General features: G+C 38.4%; 1 protein-coding gene across 4 annotated transcripts in view; it reads right to left on the bottom strand.

Moving 5' to 3' along the window:
* The window catches only part of galnt14 (UDP-N-acetyl-alpha-D-galactosamine:polypeptide N-acetylgalactosaminyltransferase 14 (GalNAc-T14)), a 60,323-nt gene that overhangs the window by 24,148 nt on the left and 12,682 nt on the right, over positions 1 to 23,493 (bottom strand). For 3 of the 4 annotated variants that reach the window (XR_007892098.1, XM_051645351.1, XM_051645350.1), the window contains exon 3: positions 3,747 to 3,845. Coding sequence is in view for 3 of the 4 variants with exons in the window: in XM_051645351.1 (XP_051501311.1) it covers positions 3,747 to 3,845 (99 nt within the window). In the remaining variant the exon portion in view is untranslated. Of the gene's footprint in view, positions 1 to 3,746; positions 3,846 to 6,914; positions 7,145 to 23,493 lie in introns of all 4 variants that reach the window. The other variant, XM_051645353.1, reaches the window with a different exon arrangement.

Raw genomic sequence — 23,493 nt, 5'->3', positions numbered from 1 at the left:
CTGCAGTGTGTACATGGCCATAGTAACATCAGAGAGGATACACTCTGTATTTTTTAATCTTTAAATAAATCTTGAAGAGCATGTTTAAACAGAGTCCTAATAACATACATAACATCAGCAAGGACACCTACATTTGCTCTGAGGTAAATTAAGGCTAGTTAATTAACATTACTATGACCTGCATCGATACATAAATGAATTGGAGGCATAAACAGAAAATAAAGAGTTGACAACACCATAGCGAGTGTGCTGTAGACAGGTTATGAGCAGTTCTGTTCACTTACACGTTATCAAGTGTGCTATTAAATAACACTTTTTCCAGGTGACTGTGATGATTTTTTGCCTCCATTCTGATTTACAGTCTCCACTGTTTTCAACCACTTTACGGTGTAATATAACAATTTCTTCTTCAAAAAAATAATTCAGATAAAATGCTTTGCAATGTCACTCTTCATTCCAGCACATGTAAGAATAATATTCATTAAGTTTATGAGATTATTTTGCCAAAAAATGCGGCGTTCACGGCAATCTCCCATTCATTCCTATCGAAAGTTTTGCAAATCTTGTCAGAGCTAGCAATGGTAACCAAGGGGGGCGGAGCTAAGCGAAAGGTCAACTGTGCTCTATTTGGGAAAACACACTGAGTACAGAGTAACTGGAACTGAACATTTCTATGATAGCCATCTTAAAAGAGCCTACGGTTTATCTTGCTGTGTATGTCACCCATTACATTCATACAAGAATGTTAAAGGTTTGTTCAGAGCCATTCTAGCAAATCACATCATGTCCCTTGTCATCCATTTCCTGAACTGCACTTGTTTGAGTCTTCAGTGGAAATTGCTCATCTTTAGGCAGGAGGAAATAGAGTTTCTGTCTGTTCTGACGATACCTGAGGGGCGAAGAAAAAACAAACAGCCTCTCCGCATACCTCGTTTCTCATCTCTCTCTCTCTCTCTCTCTCTCTCTCTCTCTTTCCCTCCCTCTCTCTCCCTCCCACTCTGCTCAACCTGATAAGTAGCCAAAAGGAGAGTCTGAGGGATTGTATTTAGGGTTCCAGAAAGTTCTCTTCCACCTCTTAGGGCTCCTCTGTAGTAATAACCTGTCAGCAGCAACACATATCAAAAAGTGCCCGGAGCCTACACTTCAAACCCACTCTGTGTAAATGTTTAGTTTATGAGAGCGATCATGTGAATGGATGTGTGTGTGAAAGAGAGAGAGAGATAGATACCATACATAGGGAAAAGGTCATAGAAAAGATAAGCTTTTAAACAGCTTTGGCATCAAGGTGTCTGAGCAAAACTAGTCACTCTGTATTGTATTCATCAACAGGATAGTTTGATGTTATTATTAGCTATTGTTAAATGGCTGGTAACATTAACAAAGGTTATGGGTTAAAGCAGTGGAGAAATCATTTCTGCTCTGTATGGGAGCTGCTGTGACTAATGTATGATGAGAGTAGTTTAGATTCCAAACACTTGAGGGCACAACACCTCACACCACATCCCTTTACTGCAGCCTGAAAAACCAAACTGCACCTGGATTTTTATCACTCCAAAAAACTGTTTTTGAGTGAATGTCATGAAAGCATGTCTGGGTCACATTTTACCACAAAATCAAAATAAGAAAAGAAATTGACATTATTTTCCTGTCAAACTCATTAGATTCTCATTACTGTAATACAGTTATTTTTTTATTTACCATGACCACTACCATGAAAAAGTAATTAACATAAAATATCAGTAATATATATATTTTTTTTCATTGCAATAAAGGGAATTGGGGAGGTGGTCAAAAAATCATATATATAACCACTTCCTTGTGCAAGTTTTCATCTACGACAACAGGTGAAAAATTACCAAGAGAAATTAATGGTGCTGTAAGTGATTTTAGCCATTCTGTAATTTCCACTTTATGAGCCGTTGGATTAGCCATGCCCCCTCTTTCCAAAACCAAAACCCTGCACTCCAAGGATACCAAATGAGTTTTATTGAGATCGACACCAAGCAGAAGCAGTTTTAAAAAAACAACAGCAGCAAAATAGCACCCTCAACTGACAACTGTTATGAACAACATGTCAGAAAAATGGCATTTAGCCTCAATATTTCGCTACAACTACAATACTATGAGATCACACAAAATTATTGACAGGCAGAAATTGTCAGAGACCGTGACCCGTGGACACATTTTTGTTTGTTGTTTACAGAGCCTAGAGCTGTCACAAAGACCGGTGAGATATCTCACAACACTTATTTCATTATTATCTTTCAGGGAGTAGGAATTTATTTTGCATACCTTTCCATGAAAAAATCGCACCTTTAAGATCTAAAGACAATTATAAATGTAAACATAATAACATTACAAATGATAATAATAATTTAAATATAAATAAACCATTACCTCTAGAAAGTTCAACACAACCCACATATATTCTTTCATAAAACGACTACAACAGTTTGCTTACATAACTTAGTCTGTTCTTAAACAAATACAAAAGACCATATTTCCTATTAGGTGTAAGCCTAATAAATTCCCTTGTGTTCTCCAATAAATGCTGACTAATAATTTTGAATGTGGGTTTGTATTGCGTTGCAGTTAATGCTGCCTAAATAAAATTAAATAGAACCAGGTTTAAGGTTTAAGGTGAACGTGTTTTTGGTTTTATTTTACCATTGTATCACTTTTATCTTTGTTTCTTAAGCGGCCCTTTCCCTTAGCAAATCGTTAGGTTGTTTAATGGGGCCTATGCATGCCATAACTTCAGTTTAAATCCATGGCCTGCAAATTAAAAACATTTCTTTATGGAGTGGATGAATACAAGTAGATGACACAAAGCAATGTGTTTTAAATAACTTTTGAATTAAAGTTTTCATAACGACCAGTGTTTCATCACTTATTATTTTCATCTTAATGACATTTCATTATAATGTCTTTTCCTGACAGGCTGTACTTCCTTAATAATGAAATTTCTAATATATGTGCTGTCATGTCTGAGTCTAGAGAGTAGGTTATAACTGGAAAATGTTTCATGCAATTCAGAGAACATGTCGGCAGTGAAAACTGGACACAACCCTCCTCTTTAATCTGTAATGCTTTTAACATTTAAATATTTTGATTACTATTTAATAAAGTAAGTGCATGATAAATAACTATAAATACTATGAACATTGTGCTTAGTTGTAATTAGAAGAATGTCTAAAGTGGCTATAAAAATATACTTCATTTTCACAAAGCAAAATATAACTTATTAATGTTTTGATATTACGAAGAGATTAACCCTGTTTCCCCCTCATGCATTGCAAAGAAAATAAGATTAATAAGATTATGTTTACCAATTGTTTAATAAAGATTAATCAAATTAGTACAACTTTTTATAATTTAATTGTCTTCTCGGTCCATTATTGCTGTGAACAAGTACCAAAATAACAACATAACACTCTGTTTTCTGTCCTTTTGGACGGGAAATGGTATCAATGATGAAGGTGGTATTTCTATAAATGCACAAAGCTTTACTGCAATGAAATGGCTGCTCAAAAATCATTGATGATTACAATGCAGATTGGGAGTTGATTTTAAAATGAAGGTGGCAAAGAAGAATTCACACCAATAAGGTAAAAGGACACCATAGTGACTTAATAAGGGCTAAGCGGTATGCGTTTTCTTTGTTACATAAAAGCAAAATGTAACAAATATTTGCTATAACAGCAATGTAAGGGAATGGAACAGATGGATTTAGGTCTTAGCCTTACCTCCTTACTGTGCGCAGTAGGCTGGATCGTGCCTCGTTGTGGAGCGTGATCACTATGGTGGTGGGTGGCAGGTCGGGGTCATAGTGCAGTGTTGTACACCTGGGAGAGACAGGAGGGAGTGAAAATAATGAGAATCTGTGGAACTAATTAAGCATCAAGTTTAACAGCCGAAAAAAAAAAAACTTTGCTGAATGTGCACATACTTAATAATCAAACTTGAAAGAGGTCAAGACAGATGTTAAGCATATGGCGGACAACAGCAACAGTTAAAATGCCTATGTCGGAGTCACGTGATGCCATGCGAGGAGCGGACGTGTGAACGGTGAGCTCTGCGCACTTTGCTAGTTTTATTACTATTTGTGTCATAAACCGGAGAGATTCGATACACCCTGATTCTTAACTGTTCTAGGAAGACAATATGTCAAAGAATTCAAAATTCTCAGGCTCTGGAGATATTAAAAGACACTTACGTGCTCAAGCTGATAACCCACAGTGGCAGGCTGAAAGCCCCTGACTCAATTCGGACGGTGAACTGAAAGAAATCTGGCGTGAATTGATGAATGTGTCGGCAATGCTGACGAAGGTTGTTGCAGACTTGGAGGATCTTGTTGTAATATGTCGATCGATCACTTCCATGGAGACTAAATTCTCTGAGATGGTTACAAGATTGTCGGACGTTGAGAAATGGATCAATTATCTTGAGTCATCGGAGAGGGAATTAACTGCTAACCCGCTAGCGACCAAGGGAGATTTGGAATGCATCTGGGAAAAATTAGGAGGATTTGGAGAATCGTAATCAATGAAACAACGTCCGAATTCTTGGAATCCCTGAGCATGAGGAAGACTGAGATATGGTAAAATTCCTAGATGGGCTCTTCCCGAGTCTGCTTGACATAACAGGCCATAAGCTGGAAATCGAGCAAGCTCACAGAGTCCCGGATAGGAGATCAACAGAGGGAGACAGGCCTCGATCAATTCTGGCCAAATTTCTGAGATCCTCCGATTAAGATCTCGTGTAACGCGAGGCGAGGTGTAAAGGAAAGCTTTCTTAGAAGAACCACAGCATTTCTTGTTCCCAGACTTTGCGAATTTGACAAGAGAGAAACATGAATGATTCAAGGAATGCAAGAAACTCTTTCATCAAAGGAAGGTCACTTTTGCTCTGATGTTTCTGGCCAAACTGAGAATAGATACTAAGGATGGCCGTAGAGAATTTGCGTGCCCACAGCAAGCATTGTCCTTCATAAAAACATTGGAGTGAGTAAGCCATTTGGAGATTTTCATGTTGCCGCCTAGTGGACCTGACTCACTGAACATACTCTTGACTGTCTGAGGAAACTGGGAGCCTTTTTCGTTTTGCTTTGTGCTGGTTCCGCCTAGCAGCTGGAGTTTGTTTTGTGTAATATAATTTCTTCGGGACAGCTTGTGGATGAATCTGCTCGTTTTGGGTGCTTATGCCTCCTGTTGGCTGGAGTTGGTTTTGTGCAATATTTCTAGCAGGACATTGGAGTGAATTTGACTGCCCGAAGAACTGAACTGTTTTTTGTTTTTTTTTGTTTTTTTGTTATTTGTGCTGGTTCTGCTAGAGGCTGGAGCTTGTTTTGTGGAGGAGCACACCTTTGAGACAATTAAGTGGATAAATCTACACGTTTTTTTGTGTGTGTTTATTCCGCTTATGGGCTGGAGTTTGTTTTATAGACTATCTTCTGTTGTGTAATTCTGTTTTACAATTTTTTGTATAGAATATGAGCAATCCAACAGCAAAGTTGTCATGGGGGCTCTCGTAAGTGTACATAGACTGTTTGAGTTTAGAGGGATGGACGCCGGTTGGCGCTGTCGTGTGGGTTAATGCGCACGTTTTTCTTTTTTCTGTTTTTTTTTGTTCTGGGGAAAGTTCAGGGGTTGATTGTTGCACCAGTGTGGAATGTGGTCTTTATAATTTTATTTTTGACACATAATCTAATTTTTCTAATATGTCAAAATGTCAAATGTTAATATGAGTGGATTGTCTCTCTCCATGTGGAATGTGAATGGGTTGAGGCACCCCATAAAAAGAAGGAAGGTTATTTCTTTTCTTAAACGTAAGAAATATGATATAGTGTTTCTCCAAGAAATGCATCTTTCCCCGCAGGAAGCTGAAAAATTTGGGAAGATTTGGGGTAGACATGTTTTCTTTAGTGCTGGCTCAAGTAAGAGCAGGGGAGTCATTACACTGATAAGTAAACATCTACAATTCAAATGTCTCAAACAGATTAAAGATAAATTAGGAAGAATCATTATTGTTTTAGCAGAAATTCAGGGGCAAAGGTTGATTTTGGCTAAAATTTACACACCTAATGCTGATAATCAGGGCTTTTTATAGATCTTGAAGGGATGTTGCAAGCCGCTGACAACCCTCATGATATAATACTGGGAGGAGACTTTAATTTATTGATGGATTCAGTCCTTGATCATAGTGAAGCAAAAGTGTGCAAGCCCCCTAGAGCAACACTGACGCTTCACAGGATGTGTAAAAATCTTGGTCTTACAGATATTTGGAGACTTTTGAACCCATCTGGTAGGGACTATACATTTTTTTCATCAGTCCATAAGATTTATTCTAGAATAGATGTCTTTTTGTTTTTGTTTTTGATATCTAAATCCCTCATTTTGTCTGTTGTTGGTTGCTCAATTAGAAACATTTTAGTCTCAGATCACACCCTGTTGAGTTTAGAGGTGTTGCCACATATGGAGAAAAAGAAATATAGTTGCCGCTTTAATGTATCCCTTTTGCAAAATTCTGAATGTTAAAGGCTGAAATCAATGTTTATATGGAGACCAACTGGTCCTCAGTATCCTCTGTAGGCGTGGCTTGGGAGGCAATTAAAGCGGTTCTTAGGGGTCGGATCATACATTATTATATTACCTCATTCATCATGTTGGGCCTCATGTATTCAGATAGAAGAAAAAGGCAGGCCTAACACAGTCGTAAAACCTAACTCAGGCCCCCACATAACAAGTCATAAATCTTACTGATAAAAACCGTGCCAAAATCAAACAAAGGGAGTCCAAAACAGACTACAAATCCCATGAAGCCTTGTTCACTAAAGGATCGAACACTCAACTCCTATTGGATGAGGCACACGACAGAACGCACCTCAACCATGACATCATCAGGAGCAGAAATACCTCTGAAATGCTTCCGGGATTTGCTTCCAGCAACTTTGCTTGCGTGTGTAGACGCAGCTCATCGCTGCTCTCAGGTGCAGCCTCGTGGCACAAGGAAGTAACGTCCGACTTGAAACTGTGGCCATACAATCTCCATCTCGCTGGACGAGTTGAGATTACTCTGTGTTCCACTGAACACTCTAACGGATCCGAAGGAGACCGCTGAGCAATCTGCATCTTCATCCGTTTGCCTGCAGAAGTGGAGAGATAAAAGATTTCTCTTACATCTTCAATCAAGTCGACATCGCTGATTTCTCCACCAGCCCGCTGAGAATCAGCAGCCGTACTGCCCGCCGACAGAGCGAGGAAACGGCCTCCCATCATCACCCGAGCCTCAAGGAACCGGGTCGGAGTTAAAGGACGGATGAACACACATTATACGTCCTCGTACAATTCAAGTTAGAGGTTTACGTCTGGGCAGAGATAGAATATTATACTGTGTTATTCTTGTGTATCAAAGTTATTGCTTGTACAGTTTACGGACCGCCGTGTCCACTCATTATTAATACTCAGGGTATTAATTATCACGAATGAGATTTGCTGTATTGTAGTCCAACCACATTGGACTGTTGTGCATTTCCGCCATCACAGGTGAGACCAGCAAACTGAGTTTATCCATTAAAGAATCAAAGACCGCGGGACTGTTTACGAGCCATCCACCACGTCTCTGAGTGATAAACTAACACAAAACCGGCTTTGGGGCCGTCACTTTATTCTCTCTCTCTTTCGTACTAACCACACACACACATACACACACGCGACCCCTCGCAAACATTCTCGCACACATTTTTGGCTAGTAGATAGCTTCGTGATAAAGCTCAGCTTTGTCCCGAAGCTACCATTGACTGGTTTCTCTCCACCCACATTCGTGGCCATATTCTTTGGCCGGAAGTCTCGCGTGACATACTCTCCACGAGAGTCACGTCTGCCATTTTGTGCACGTCCCTCCTTACACACACACACACACACACACACACCCTCATGTGTCATAGGATTATTTTGGTTTCCATATCTAATCATATCTCTGTTTAGTTTGTAGTTGTAAGTCGGAAGTTTATTGACTGAATTGTATTCATTATTAATTGATATTACTGCATAAATAAACTTTGTTATATTACAAAGAGAAGTGTTTTGGTTTGTTTTGCATACACCTGTGTCATGCTGACGGGATGTCAGTGCTCGGATTCAAGCCTTCATTCATTGTTTTTTCCCAAAAATCGATATTCTTCAGATGTCGATTTTCCTAAGAAAACAATCTAATATTGAGACTGTTATACTATCTGGTTATTAGTCCCTGATTCCAGGGTGGTGCCCCGTCAATATTAATCCTAATTAATATTCTATTGATTTTTGATAATTGATAATTATCTATGATGATTGTTGAATTTGAATGATCAATAAGCTAGTGTTAATTTTAATTAATGTTTCATCGATGTTAATGATTAACGATTATTTTTGATAATTGTTGATTTAAAGGATTAAAAAAAAACTAACATTGATTCTCATCAATGTTCTATTGATTTTAATAATTAATAATTATCTTTGATAATTATTAATTATTGCTAATAACCAAACCCGCTCCTAAACATAGCGCGCTACATTTACTGGAGCCCCATATGAAGTTTTAATGAGTTAGATTCAATTAATTAATTTAAATATTAATTAATAACTAAAGAAATAATTATTAATTATTTTTGATAGTAACACTGATCTAAACAACCAGTAAAGCCCTACATAATAATTGGTGCCCCATGTGAGGCTTTAATGAGTTAGATTCAATTAATTAATTTAATATTCATATATTCCGGATCAGTCAACTTTTGAAAATTTGGTTCAAATTTGGCGGTCATAAATTTTGGGGATAAACACATAAAAAATTTGGTTCTGACCAGCATTGTGGTTGGCAGGCTAATTATTTTAAGAGGATGGAAGTCGGATAGGGTGCCCTCAGTTCCGAAGTGGTGTGCGGAGATGGGGAGGGTGGCTGTTTTTGAAGGGATGTCAAGCAGAAGGCTGGGGGTTCAGAATTTGTTTAACAGGAAGTGGGGCAATTACTTGGTGTTTTTGGGGGACTCTCGGGGAGCGACTGGGGAGTGAGATGTTTAGTTTTAATTATTTATGATTATTATGTTTGTTTTGTTTTTGTTTTTTTGTTTTTTTTGTGTATCTAATTGTGACCACTGGGGTGTTCGTTGGGGGTTAGGGTGGGTTTGGTGATTGGGGAGGGGTATTGGGGGGGTTAAATGTTAAATGTTGATTCAGTGTATATATGTTGTGTTTTTTATTTTGTTGTTTATGAATCAATAAAAATGTTAATTGAAAAAAAAAATGCCTATGTCTAGGTATAATGTCTACTTGTTTAATGTGTTAGGTGCTTTAGTAATCAGTGAGCACTTTGGGATAGACAACATAAATTACCCTGCCTGAGAGTGATCTTGCCTGGTTTAACAGGCCAACAAGACCCCATTGTGTGGAGAAAGAAGGAATATGTGATTAAAATGGTAAGGACAGCAGGTAAAACCCAGAGGAGAAGGAGCACGAATAATGGAGAATCTGATTAAAAATAAATAGCATTTTCATTTTTTCCCCAACTGTAGGAGATGTCTTGAGTATGAACATTCTGACTTTAACACCAACCATTAACCTGCAGTGCTTCACCTCAAACACGGTAGACTCAAGGTTTGGTTTTAAAATCAGCAGACAAGAAAAAAGGTTAAAAAATTATAATGAAATGTTGAGTGTTTTGTGAGGAAGTATACAACTCAGAAAACAAAAGTACTGTATAATAACTAATGAAAAGTAACTATTAGAATAACAGGTTCCCCATGGAGCCATTTGGTCTTGGCGTATGAGAACTGCCTTCAGAAAAAGAAAAAACGACTGAGTAAAGGCTTTTTGAGTCCTAGTTTCAGACACACATCTTTTCTGGACTCATCTGCTTTCTTTTCCACACATACAGTACAACCTGTAATGAGTAACACTCTGTAACAGTTCAAGGACGGGCAAGGAGGAGGCAGGAACCAGCTGAACAGTCAACGTAAAGTTTAATCAGAAACTTAACTTAAAACAAACATAGACACACATGCAACGCAGTGTGTCTCTCTCTCTCGAACTGGCGCCTCCGGCTAGTCTCCATCCCCCTCCCGGCTGACCATCCCAACTCAGCGTCAGCCGTGCATCCCCACAGCCTGTCCCCACCCCCCTCCCCATCGCACTCCTCCATCACCCGACCAAGGCCGGGGAAACCCCCGGCATGACGACCTCCCCTCCTTTCCTGGAGGGGGGGCATTGCCCTTCTGGCCATGCCTGCTGGCAGGTTTTCCCTGCCTTTCTGGAGCCTCAGGAGAGATGAGGGGAGGGAAAGAGGTGAGGGAAAGAGCGAGGCGGGGTGACAGAGAGAGAGAGAGAGAGAGAGCGCGGTGAGAGAGAAAAACTTGCTCGCCGGCTCCCAGATGCGCTGTCGCCTGGTCCTCAACCGCTCCTCCGCCCTCTGGCAGATACCAGCTTGCTCCTCCCCCTGCCCCGACGGACGGAACCACTCCCCCCCCTTTTTCGGCGGACGGCAACGGTTCCTCCGGCTCTCGGCGGTTGGCAGCGACCCCTCCGTCCCCAGGCAGACGGCCGTGGCTACTCCCCTGGCGGATGGCAGTGGCGAGGACTCTGCGACAGTGCATCCCTCCTCCCTCCTGGGTTTTGGCACCACTGTAACAATTAAAGGACGGGCAAGGAGGAGGCGGGAACCAACTGAACAGTAAACATAAACTTTAATTATATAAATTAACTTAAATCAAACATAAACAGACACGCATGCAATGCGGCTGCGTGCATCTCTCTCTCTTGAACCAGCATCTCCGTCTGCCCCTTATCTCGCTCTCCCGCTGATCAGCTGATTCAGCACCACCCGTGCTCCAACATGGCCCGGCCATGCCCTCCTCCTCGTCACATACCTTCCCCGCCTGATTCATGCCAGGGTGCCACCGGTCTGACTAACTCCCCCCCCATCTCTGGGGGGGAGACGCTGCCCTTCCAGCGGTTCTGTCAGCCAGTGGTCCACCCCGCCTCCTGCGAACCTGGGGGAGAGTGGAAAGGGCATGCGGAGGCACAGGAAGAGAGAGAGACAGAGAGAGAGAGGAGAGAGAGAGAAGAACTTGCTTGTCTGCTCCCGGATGCAATGTCGCCCAGGCGGCCGTGGCTGCTCCCCTGGCAGATGGCAGCAGCGAGGACTCCACGACAGTGAATCCCTCCTCCCTCCCAGGTTTCGGCACCACTGTAACAGTTCAAGGACCGGCAAGGTGGAGGCGGGAACTGGCTGAACAGTCAACGTAAAGTTTAATCAGAAACTTAACTTAAACATAAACAAACACAGATACACATGCAGCGCGGCCGCGTACGTCTCTCTCGAACTGGCACCTCCAGCTAGTCTCCATCCCCCTCCTGGCTGACCAGCCTGACTCAGGGCCGGCTGTGCGTCCCCACAGCCCGGCCTGGCCCCGCCCCTCTCCCTGTCACACACCCCTACTGACTTTTAAGATGAGGAGCTTGATGCTCTCAAGAAATGTAAGCACAGTGTAGTACTAGCTGGAAGACTAGCAGCTGTACATCATCGCACCATTAGCTAGGTAACTCCTAGCCAATCACATGTAAGCCATCGCTTTATAAGTCTGTTCACAATCTATCAAATTGCTGTTTCAGTGTGCTAACACGGCAACCTCCACCACCCCATTGCCACAGTTGAGTCCCGTCCTGCACAGGGGTAGGCTCCTCGCCCCTGCCTCCTATCTATGGCAGGATCTGATGGCTCCAAGTACAACTTCTTCAGACTGCCAGACAGGGCTTACGCCAAAGAGAGACATTACATTCATGTTTCATATTCATCAAATAAGTCTTCCTGATAGAAATAGGTTGATTTTAGGAATTGTTATTTTATGCTAATCCCTTTTAAAATATTTTAAAATTTGTTTGGTGCTTCAAGATATAATTACTATAATATCTATTTTGGGGCATTGGAGTGCAGGTAAACACTGCAGAATGTACAATTTCTCATGCTAATTTACATATTCTGTGAAAGGCTGTGATATATGGTATTCTTTTAGCTGAAAACAGACTTAATAATTACCATCTGTACTCTTTGTCCAATGCTGTATGTTATCCATTATTCTACTATCCTTTATTACCAGAAGTTCTGGCTTTTGAAAACATTACACAAAAACACACACAATCTAGCATTATCTTTGTACATACGTATACAGTTGTGGATGCTACCAGGCAAGATCCAAAAATTGTAGGTGGTCTGATGGATTTTCAAACTGACTATTTATATAAAACCTTAATATTAGGTTAGTAGCACTGACTACTTGTTTTATAATCACTTGAGTGAATTGATATTTAATTTTGAGGTCAACATGGCTCTGTATCTAATAAGTATGGGACTTTTTTACACAAATATTGGGTAATATTTTGCTCACTCCGTCTGCAATCTTTGTATTTTTTTTCCCTGAGCTTCTCTGAATGTATTATGGGATTGTCTTCTCTGCAAAGGATACTGTACATTCTATGCTGCCTTAGATTTAGGCTTAAATGATCCATGTTAGATAAATATGCTGCCTACCTTTTGGAACAGCCTTCTTGTTGGGAGCGTATCTATGCAGACTGATCTTGCTGTAAATTTGGCTAAATTTAGGTTACCAAAATTTGGACCACTACTCCATGTGGCCAAAGTGGGGAAATCCTGTAGAACCAATGGGCACTTGTAAGCTCCAGTATCTGGGTGAAATGTTCACAGTGGGGCAGAGTTGTAAAGTGACTCGTTTTTAGTTGTAAATGATGTAATACAATAAAGAAGAATGCAAATTTTATGAACACTACCCCAAAATCCAAACCCCAACCCTAAACCTAACCATTAGTGGTGTGAAATTATAATCTCCTAATCACGCTTGTCATTGATAATGCAAACACAATTAATTCCTGGTTTTAAAGGCAGGACAGGAGGGACTGAGGCAACTGACAGAACATATTATCAGTCACGCCACAGGAAAAGGTAAATGTACTTTAATTGCAAAGATGTCTGATGGGTGCTGGCGCATGTCAGAAACTCAGCTGAATGAGGTCGATGTCAGGGTACTGGAACATTTGAATGCCTTAAAGTGCTGCCTACGTAGACCGCTCACTTTGGGGTCTGTTCCAAAACTTAGTGAGCTGCCTCGCTGTCTCCTGCCAACATAGGCGGCTGTCTTCTATGGCAGCATTCTAACTGAAATGGAGCCTCCTAAGAGACCGATTTGGAACACTCTACAAAGGCGGCAGATCCACGCGTCATTCAAATAGTGCTCCTCGGCAGCACACAGGAGACACGACTTGCCACTGATTACAATACAGGTGACATGAGAGGAATGACATGATACTCTAATGAGCATAAATACACATAGCACACACACATTTTGGGTAACATAGTCAGTTTTCTATCATATAAAAAAAAAAAAATTGTGTCAATACTTTTCAGTACTGAATGGATTATAAGTATATTTACAATCAAAATTTCTCTCCCTTCACCTGCCATCTTGGATTTATTTTTTCACCAAGCTCATCACGGTGCATTCTGGGATTGCCCGAGAAAGGATACATATGATGATCCCTTAGAATTTGGAGGTGGCATTATTAAGATACCTACCTTTTGGAATAGCCTTTTGCATGGGGAGCATGCTTACAATGTCTTAACGTGCTGCCTCCGGAGGTGGCTCACTGGGTTTTGGAACAGACTCTGTCTACACAGCCAATTTTTATTAGCAAAGCCTGCTATTGAAATCCTGAAAAAGTGAGAAGTGACAGAAATTGACTGTTTACTGGATTATTAGAGTGTAATTTAAGCCTCTTCCATCTTTTTTCACTCTAATGAGATCATTTAAATATTGAGTCAAACTGTGAAATAATGTGATAGAAATTTCACCATTCATTAAAAAAGCCATAGCCCTTTTAAATGGTTTAATCAGCGCACTAACGCTTCTTGTCTGATGACAAGAATTTTGGGGCATAAACAAGAAAAATTACAATTTCTCTTTTGAAAAAAGTGCAGTACATATATCCTGTTTTTACATTATTTGCTTGTTTATTAATGAATACAGTATGATCAGCCTTAAACACACTTTATGAGCTAAGGACCATGTTCACAGCTTTTTATGCTGTTTGAAGCCTCTACTGCAGGCAGCCTAGGAGCTGGATTCATCGCTCAATGCAGCTATAGCCCAAGGTCTTTTGAGATAGGGGATGCTTTAAACAGTGAACACAGAACATCATTAGGGTTTCTGTCAGAAAACAACATCTGGGAGATGGGAAGCATATTGCTGTGTACTTGATATTTCACCAAAATAATGGATGTATGCCTGAAAAATTTGGAAGTGATAATTTGGCGTTTCTCATTATGATAAATCCGACTCACTTTTTCTCATTTAAGAAATTCTGTTTTCAGATCTCTGCACATGAGAATACTTGCTGGATAAAATCACAACATATGGCAACTCTAACGGAAACACAGCATATGAAAAACAGGGAAAGGCAATTAAAGCTAATTAAATAAGCTGCTCTAGTGAGTAATTGCATGCTTTGCATATTTTTGGTTATGTTTATTATATGCAGAACAATGATAGAACCTGATCATACAAATATGTATTCATGTCTCAGATGGTCTGCAGAGATGTGTACGTCCTTCAGGTACTCTTTTTGTTATACACACAATAGAATGTTTAAAACAGCTCTAGGGAACTGAGTGACATTGCTTTAACCAACCTTGGCAAGACTGAAAGGCACAGGAGGAAGCAAAATGAGAATAAAACATGGTTTTAACAATATCCTAAGACCTCCAGAAAGAAGCAAGTCTCCATGAGCATTTATGAAAAATAAAAACAGTGGAGAGCAGTAGCTTTTTAAAAAATAAATAAATAAATAAATATATATATATAAAACAAAATCTTATTTTTGAGCATGTGCGCCACCTGCAAGGCCACACCTCCAATGGAATCGGTCACATTTTAACATAATGATGAAATCTAACATTATTTTTTTGACACAATTCATAGTGCAGCTGTCAAAAGGAATAAACATATATTAAAGTCAATGTATGTAAAGCTGTTATAAGCTGATATAGAGAGAGTGCAAGAACAGGAGGACTAATCCTGCAGATCAATGAAGCAGCAGGTGCAACTTGAAATATCCTGGTTATTCCAGTTGATAATCAGAGTGAGATCATCTGTTTTAAAATAGCCTGTTCTTGATTTGTAATGCTGTTGGTGCAAGCACACTGTCATTTGAGTCTAATTGGCTGCTGTCAATAATCTGAGGAACTTCATCTTGCTACTGTATGTGTACAAGCCCATCCATTACTTGGAGAGGCGTGTACTGAATACAGAGAAACAAGAGTACTTAATTGGGGGGGCACAATGTCACTGCACTCTTACAAATTACAGCCAAAAATTGTTTTAAAATACTGATGCCATAGGAGATCTGCATGAAGTTCCACAAAAAAAAAAAAAAAAAACTCCAGAACCTATAATGTTCAAATCTCCAAAGAAGCATATAGCCACTTCAAGTACCATATATAGCAGGCACGTGCCGTGGGCTTTGAGACTGGGCAAGCATTAAAGATTTTTACCAGTCACTGGAAACAATTGTCAAAGTGGCAAACATTATGACCAAATTGTTTTAAATTCAGGACAGTAATATTGTTTATATCACACAAAATAAAGATTGACATATATTAAGCCGAGCATGTTTATGTCCATTAAATCATACAATAAACTATAGTGCCAGAATCAGTTGTTATGACATACAACAAAAAGAAAAAGAAAAGATTGCCAGTTACTAGTTTCAACATCACAGGCCTCACACGTCACTCGAACCACAGTTCAGAACCACTGGAATGGACAGCAGCAATTAACTAATCTGACCACCATAGACAACAAATATAACCTGAATGCACAAGGCATATGTTACATAAACACGTCAGTCTATATTCCTTAATATACATTTATTTTATTTTAAACAGACACTGCGCTCTAACATTAGAACTATAAAACAGACAGAGCATAACACAAGAAGGACATGATTGCCAGATCAATACTTCATAGCCTCAGACTAACCAGAAACAATGACCTAATATCTATGACCTAGTATCAATAACACAGATTTTTAATAAATACATTAACTTCCCTTTACTTGAACACAAAATCCATGAATCTCTCCTTGCGAATTAACATCTCCGTCACTTTGTTGTAAAAGTCGCCCGCTTGTTGAAGTTTCCATAGCCAGGAGCATATCTATGTTCCCAGGGTCATTTGTTCCAAGGATCCTAAGTTCCCAATGTCCTGTGTTCCCAGGGTCCTAAGTTCCCCAGTTCAATATTCTGTTAACACACATTAACCCTCCTATTGTGTTCGGGTCAAATTTGACCAGTTTCAAGTTAAAATATTTCATAAATATTATCCAATTTTTTTTATTGGAACAAGGCTTCAAAACAGCTATATAAACACAACAAAACCAATGTTCTTTGTGGGTCAGATTTTACCCTATTTTTGATGATTTGGTTTGATGAGATTTTCAACAGCAAGGTAAATGTGGCCTTTGCACGACAAGATAAAAAAGTAAATATAGAATTTGTGCTTATGAATTGATAAGTTAGTTTCTTTAGGTAAAACACTATACTGGGCAAAAAGAATAGTTTTTTAAGTGTTTTGTGCTGAATTAAAAAAAAAAGGTCAAATTTGACCTGTGAACGCAAAAGGTACATGCCCATTTCTAGCACATTACGAGGGTTAAGTAAACTTTTAAAAAAGGTTTTATGCTGTCAGAGACTCATTTTCCCAGGGTCCTATGTTCAAATCCATGCTATGTTCCCTGAACATGTCCACAGGCCTATTATATTGAGAGCCATACGGCAATGCTGGGGAACAGAAAACCCCTTTGAAGAGTTCCCACAATAGCCCATGTCATATTAAGCGAATACAGAGCTGGGGAACATGTTTTTTCAAGTTCCCATTATGTGCTATATATAGCTGGGGAACATAGGACCCTGGGAACTGGTGAACATTGGACCCTTTGTAATGTGTTCATTATGTGCCATATAAATCTGGGGAATATAGGACCCTGGGAACACAGGAATGACTCCCCATAGACTCTCTTTCTCGATTTTTAATTGAAATTAACTTTGCCAAATCCATGTAGGTCGTCGATGATTACACTGCAGATATCCATTTTAGCGCTTAATAACACAATAGTTACGTTAACTTGAACATGTTGACACAAAACTAAAATCTAGCCTATCAGATAGCCTGACTGAAGGCAGGAGCCTCTGATTGGCTTACTCATTTTGGTAAGCATGTTTACCTTGGCCATTTGTAGTAGCAGGCATGATTCAATTTGAATGAACGTACAGTGTTGAATGAAAGGGTGGTAAACAATGCTTTGAATCAGAAAAAGCTTAACATAAAGTGCTTATACCTGAGGGTGGCGCCAAAGCAAATCAATGAATAACTGTCTGTGCTGCTCAACAGAGATGAAAGATGACGAATTTGAACAAAAACAGTAGTTTATATTAATAATTGTGTTTAAATATTTCAGTGTCATTTTTCTTTTCACCCTTCTGTTAGGTAAGCACTGCTTACCTTGCTTATATAGATGGCACATCCCTGGTATATAGTGAAAAAAAAAATTTATTAGGATGAGGGAAGCAATAAACAACCTTTAGTTTTAAGAGTGTGCTCTAATATAAAGCTTAAAATCCAATTTATAAAGGCAGAAAACGACATCAATGAACATGTCATCATGTTTCTGGAAGGTAGAAGATAAACACATAAGCAGCCTTCATCACAAATATTACTGCTGGAAACCAATGAATTAGGGTGGTGCGTTCCGCTAATGCATTCTGTCCTATGTGGGTAAATATTCTGTGACTTGCAGACTTGTAACAGATATTTACACCTGAATAAATTACATCTATTTTCTTTTTCATGACAGTGTCCTTGCAATATGAATATATCTGGAGTACTCAGCATAATAGTTTCCAGTCATTGCAGAGATCTATTGATTGTACCTTCTGACACTGTAATGATTTACAAATTCAGAGTTCTACCATTGCCATGTAGACTATTTGAATGTCACTATACAGAGCAGCCATAACTTACAGTGTAACATGAATTACAGTAACATTTCACTCACAAATGGCTGCTAAAAGACTCTAGTCCCTGACTCCATTCACCGAGAAATGAGGACAGATTAACAATAAATGTCTGCCAGACAAATGTGGACAAGAAATACATTCTAAGAAAGCAGAGATACTGAAGATGTAAGAAAAATCACTTACCAAAGATCAATTTTAAAGGGCCCATACTATATAATAGATATTTTTTATTATTAATTATTATTTTTTAATAATAAAATATATTATTTTATATACTTACTAATTATGCCATATATTATATGCTTACATGCTTATCTTGATTGTATGTTTTACACCAAAACAGATAATTTCCACTCTTTCTCTGACCCTTAGAATTAAACAGGCCATTGTTTGCTGCTGTGCCTTTTAGAATTCGCTAAAATGTGTCTCAGACTCAAATTATTTAAAACTTGTTGAAAATAAGCTTAACCCTCCTATTGCATTCAGAATCTGCACACATATTTTGCATTTGCGGGTCAATTTTGACTTGGTGGAATTCAAGCTTATAAATCATTCATAACCCAGTGGTTTTCATCTAAAACTATATTGTAAGTCATTAAGTCCTTAACTGTTCATACATGTATTTTTTTTTTTATATTTTTGTCATGTTAACTGACAAACATAAAAGTTATTAATTAATAGGCCATTTTTTTAAATAATAATATGTAGAAATTATTTGACATTTGAAAATATACATTAATTACAGCAAAACCAGTGTGATATATGTAGGTGAATAAATCTTTTTTTATCAACATGTATGTGAAATTTTTATCTAAATATATAATCATATACAATTTATATTAAAATCTAATGTGAGAATTACTAGTCATTTTAATGAATTTCCTATTACTCAAAATTTATGAAACCAACGCTTTCAACTAAACATCATCAAAACAACTGTACAACTCAAGTATACAACATGAATACTTCTTTACTATGTTTTTAAGCAAAATCTTTTTCTTTTTTTTTTCCTTGCATGAACTTCCGAATGTTGATGCATGAGTATGCTGCAAACTGGTTCAGCATAAGATGGCTGCAGAGTAAAGTGTGAACAATTTCCTCTTTCAAGCCCTATTTAGACTAATGTGTGCATGAACAAAATCTTGCCACATCCCCTTTAGACAGTAGTACTTTTGATTTAGTTTATTTGTTATGTTTGTTACATCTGTCATGTTTGTTTTGTACAGGAATGTGTGTGTGTCTGTGTGTGACTGTATGTGTATGTGTGTGTTTGTAAACAAGATGCAGTCCAAGTGAGAGACAAAAAAGTGTGTGAAAGAGTATGGAAAAAAAGCTAAATGTAAGAGAAGTGTTTATAAGAAGACATCTAATTCATAGATGTACAAATAAATCTACATAATAATCACATGTAAAATCACAATTGATGCTCAGGTCAAAATTGACCCACAAACCCGAAAGATGTATTTTTGTTTAAATGGTTAAATCTATTAAATAATTGTATTAAAAAATCTGAAAAAATAAAATAAAATACAAATATTATGTGCATTTTGATAGTCTTAATAAAGTCACAAAGTTTGGTTCCCGTACTAAAAACTATGTGGTATTTACAAATTATGATATACCTCTCCCGGGTCAAAAATTACCCAAATGCAAAAGAAGGGGTAATACTTAAAAATAAACAGCTACTCTTTCCTAATGTTGCTATTTTTTAGAAGGTTATGCAGAGTAGCAGGTTCTACACACAGTCAAGAATAGCACAAAGTTTGAGAGGCTTTTCCACATTTTACTCGTATCATTAGTTCTTCTGGTGTTGAATAAAGTCACAGAATGTTGTCATATTAGTGCAAAGAACTTATTCTAATCTCAAAAGCTCAAAGAAACTTTGATATCTTGTGATATGTCCTCTTTAAATATAGTTACATTTTGGTTACTAACTGAAATACTAAGGATTATAATCTAACAATCTTAAATTTAAATCCTGAAAAAAAAAAAAATCTTGATTTCTGGAAGAATATGCTAAATGAAAGGTAGACAGTAGACTGTAAAATATAAGTGGTGTTTACAGAACCTTTCAGTGTAACTCATAATTTAAATCAGTCAGACTACAGACTGTTTTAGTAATCCTAGAAAACAACAGACTATATTTGCCAAGGCCATTTTCCACCCCCAGTGTTTCATCAGTGTGACTTGGAAGCCTCTTTTTGAATTGGATAAATGGCAGCTTTAATGAACAACATTTGCAAAGCTCCTGGTGCCTAAGCTTATCAGTTATTAGCCCTTGAGGAATGGAAGTCCCTCTGAATTGAGGCTCATTCTAATTTCCTGTGTGGGTGGCTCTTCTCTGGAGCAAAATGGGGTTCAGGCACCAGGCTAAGTGAAAAGGTCTTGTCAATGTTTAGTTTTGTATTTGATTGAATGTTCTGCCAGTTCAACCTAAGACTGTTTGTAAGCATTTGTTGCATTCCCCACATTTGAAAGAACTAAGCTTGCCTGAAGACACCTGGAGGAATGTCTAAACTGAGAGAAAATGTTCCAGTGTGGATACATGACCCATGTTAGCTAGCTTTAGTACTCAAATCTGTTCATGCTTAATGAGTTAACTAAAAAATGCACCCAGATACAGCAGAAGCTTGTAAAAAGAGAACATATAAATCCAGCAAGGTTATGTTTATTGACTAAATATACCGGTAGTCAATTGGCATTCTACCAACATACACACCTAGTTCAAAGTCACAATCGAGCACTTGCTCCTGCTGGAAAAGTAGAGTCATCCTTTGTTCAATTTCTGCTTAAGTTAATTAAGAGGTAAAGCTGGCACTTTCATTGCATTTCCCAGGATATTTCAATATTGTGTTACTGGTCAACAACAGCATGAACAATGAGGGTGGTGTTCCTACTGTAATTACAAAGGCATTTGAGTCATGTACAAGGAAGAAAAATACAAGGGATAAAGAGAAAATAGTGAGACAGAGAGTATAACATTAGAGCACTGGGTCTGCAATAATGAGCCCACTCACCTGCCTCCCAGCCCCTGCATGAATTATTTTATAGGGAATAATACTGAACCACTACAAAGGCCCCCAACAGCTCACTGCATGATTACTCATAAACTTGGCATATATCGAACTATTTCTGGAGTCTGCGCAGTGCAGAGTAACCAATGGTTAGGTCTTATTTGACATGGCACATTAATTAATAATTTTCCCTGTTGACAAAAGAGTGGGACTGTGGGTGCATGTTATGAAATATGTCCAAGAAAATTCTCACAAACTGCATAAGATGCTTTTTAACCCCAATTAGGTTACTTGTGTTCTTTGTTACTGTCAAAAGTGTGATCTATAATAAACCTAGTCTACTTAAAGGTAAAAATTATTACGATTTTTTCTTACTATAAAAACCAGAATGAGTGGTACTTACCTGAAAAAAGCTGACAGTAACTATTATTGAATTTTCTGAATAAAAAAAAGAAAGAAAATCTACTACAAACTGTTATTAGTCTTGGAAAAGGCCGGTGCCCAAACATTTACTCTAAATGTAGCAGACACGTGAACAACTTGAAGAGCATTTATGGTACACATTTTATCAATCTGTCCTGGGAACTGAAACCATGACCTTCATCTTGCTAGCACCATGTATTAACAGTTGAGCTACAGAAACAAAATCATCATGTTCAAATAATTCCATAATGGTGGAATTTTATATATTTTTTACTTATTTTTATGGTTTATTTTCTGTACCTAAACCACGTTGTTTTTAATCTTTGTCTAAGGCCCATGAGTGCCATGATCAAAGTTCCTGTTTGTTCAGCGAATGCAAATTAAAGTTTTTTCAGTTGTGTACACTGTGCTCTCAGTTGTGACACTGAGAGCAGCAATAAGCACTGGCGTCTCAGGACCAACATAATTCTTTTTCAAAACACAAACGAAATAATCCAGAAACAGCAATGAAATTAATGTGGAACTCTGATTCTCACCTTCAAAACTTACATGCACTAGTGAGCGATCTTTTAGTGAGTGACCTGTCACAGTGCTGCAGAGGGTGGAAATGTACTGTGTCCAGGAGCAGTCTGATCTCATGAGCTATGAATACCATGAGGTCATGTATAGCCACCAAAAGCTAAATATCACAGACAGCTGTCTCATAAAAAAGCTTATATATGATTACCTTTGCAATTGAAAACATGTTACAAATAACAATTAAACTAATCATGTCTCCTGTAATTCTGCAAAATAATTCAACTATATATTTTTGGAATAAATACATACATATACATATATATATATATATATATATGTCTATATTTAAGCAATATCACACAAGCAAGAGTGCACTGCTGTGATTCGGCCGTAGGTAATCACAGCAGTGCTGATTTAGCCATATAGCATGATTGCGAGTGTGATATTGCTTATATACAACAGTTCAATGAACAAGTAAATGTAAAAAAAAATAGGAAAAATGTAGTACGGTCACAAACAATTCATTTGTGCATGGAACTACTTTCTTACGCAACGGGTAATAATCTGCCGTTGCTGGTTCAAACCAAATGATCCATCCAAGCCTCTCAAAAACATCACTTCAGAACTACTAGTGTCACAGCTTGGACTGTTTCTAACATGTTATTGGAGAAACAAGGATGTGTGTGTGTGTGTGTGTGAGTGTGAGAGAGAGAGAGAGAGAGAGAGAGAGAGAGAGAGATGGAGTGTGTGCGATCACCTGTTGATGATGCTGTAGTCTGTTAGTCAGCTTTCTGAAGATAATGTCATTTTGGTGAAATGCACCCTATTTTCTAAGGGTAATAGCCATCCAAACGGGGGTATTCCTCTCTATTTTGCGGTAGCCGATGCGCAAGAGTCTTTCACTATAGAAACCGCAATGTCCTCCGCCATTTTGAACAGTACGTCCTCTCCAATGTGGAAACTCCGGTAAGAGGTAAGCGCCTTGAGTTTGTGTAATTAATCAGTCTTTTGTGTCTTTCAGCTGTGATGAGCCTTAATGCTGAAGTGGTTAGTTTAAAGCCGTTTAAAGCTATTTCCTAGCTTTATGTTTATTGAACATAAACACTGAGTGACACTGACTCACTTCACGTCACCAACTGGCTCATATTACACACAAAAGTGGTCTTTTGCCTCCACCTGCTGGCTAAAATATGTAATGTCACAAAATTAAATGTAAAGAGACAGATGGCTCTTAACACATCTGCACTGCTCTTACACTTTAGTTTAGAACCGCACAAACACAAGCGGAGTGATACACACAGTGAAGCGTCCGAGTGCTGATGGTGTGAGACCATCAGTACTCATAGAACGTCTCTTGTCCAATCAGATTTGAGGACCGGAACTAACTGTTGTATATATATATATATATACAGTACTGTGC

This window comes from Myxocyprinus asiaticus, chromosome 19 (assembly GCF_019703515.2).
Source record: "Myxocyprinus asiaticus isolate MX2 ecotype Aquarium Trade chromosome 19, UBuf_Myxa_2, whole genome shotgun sequence".
Classification (NCBI taxonomy): Eukaryota; Metazoa; Chordata; class Actinopteri; order Cypriniformes; family Catostomidae; genus Myxocyprinus; species Myxocyprinus asiaticus.
The sequence above is the reverse complement of the archived record's forward strand: the minus strand, read 5'-3'. Positions and strand labels throughout refer to the sequence as shown.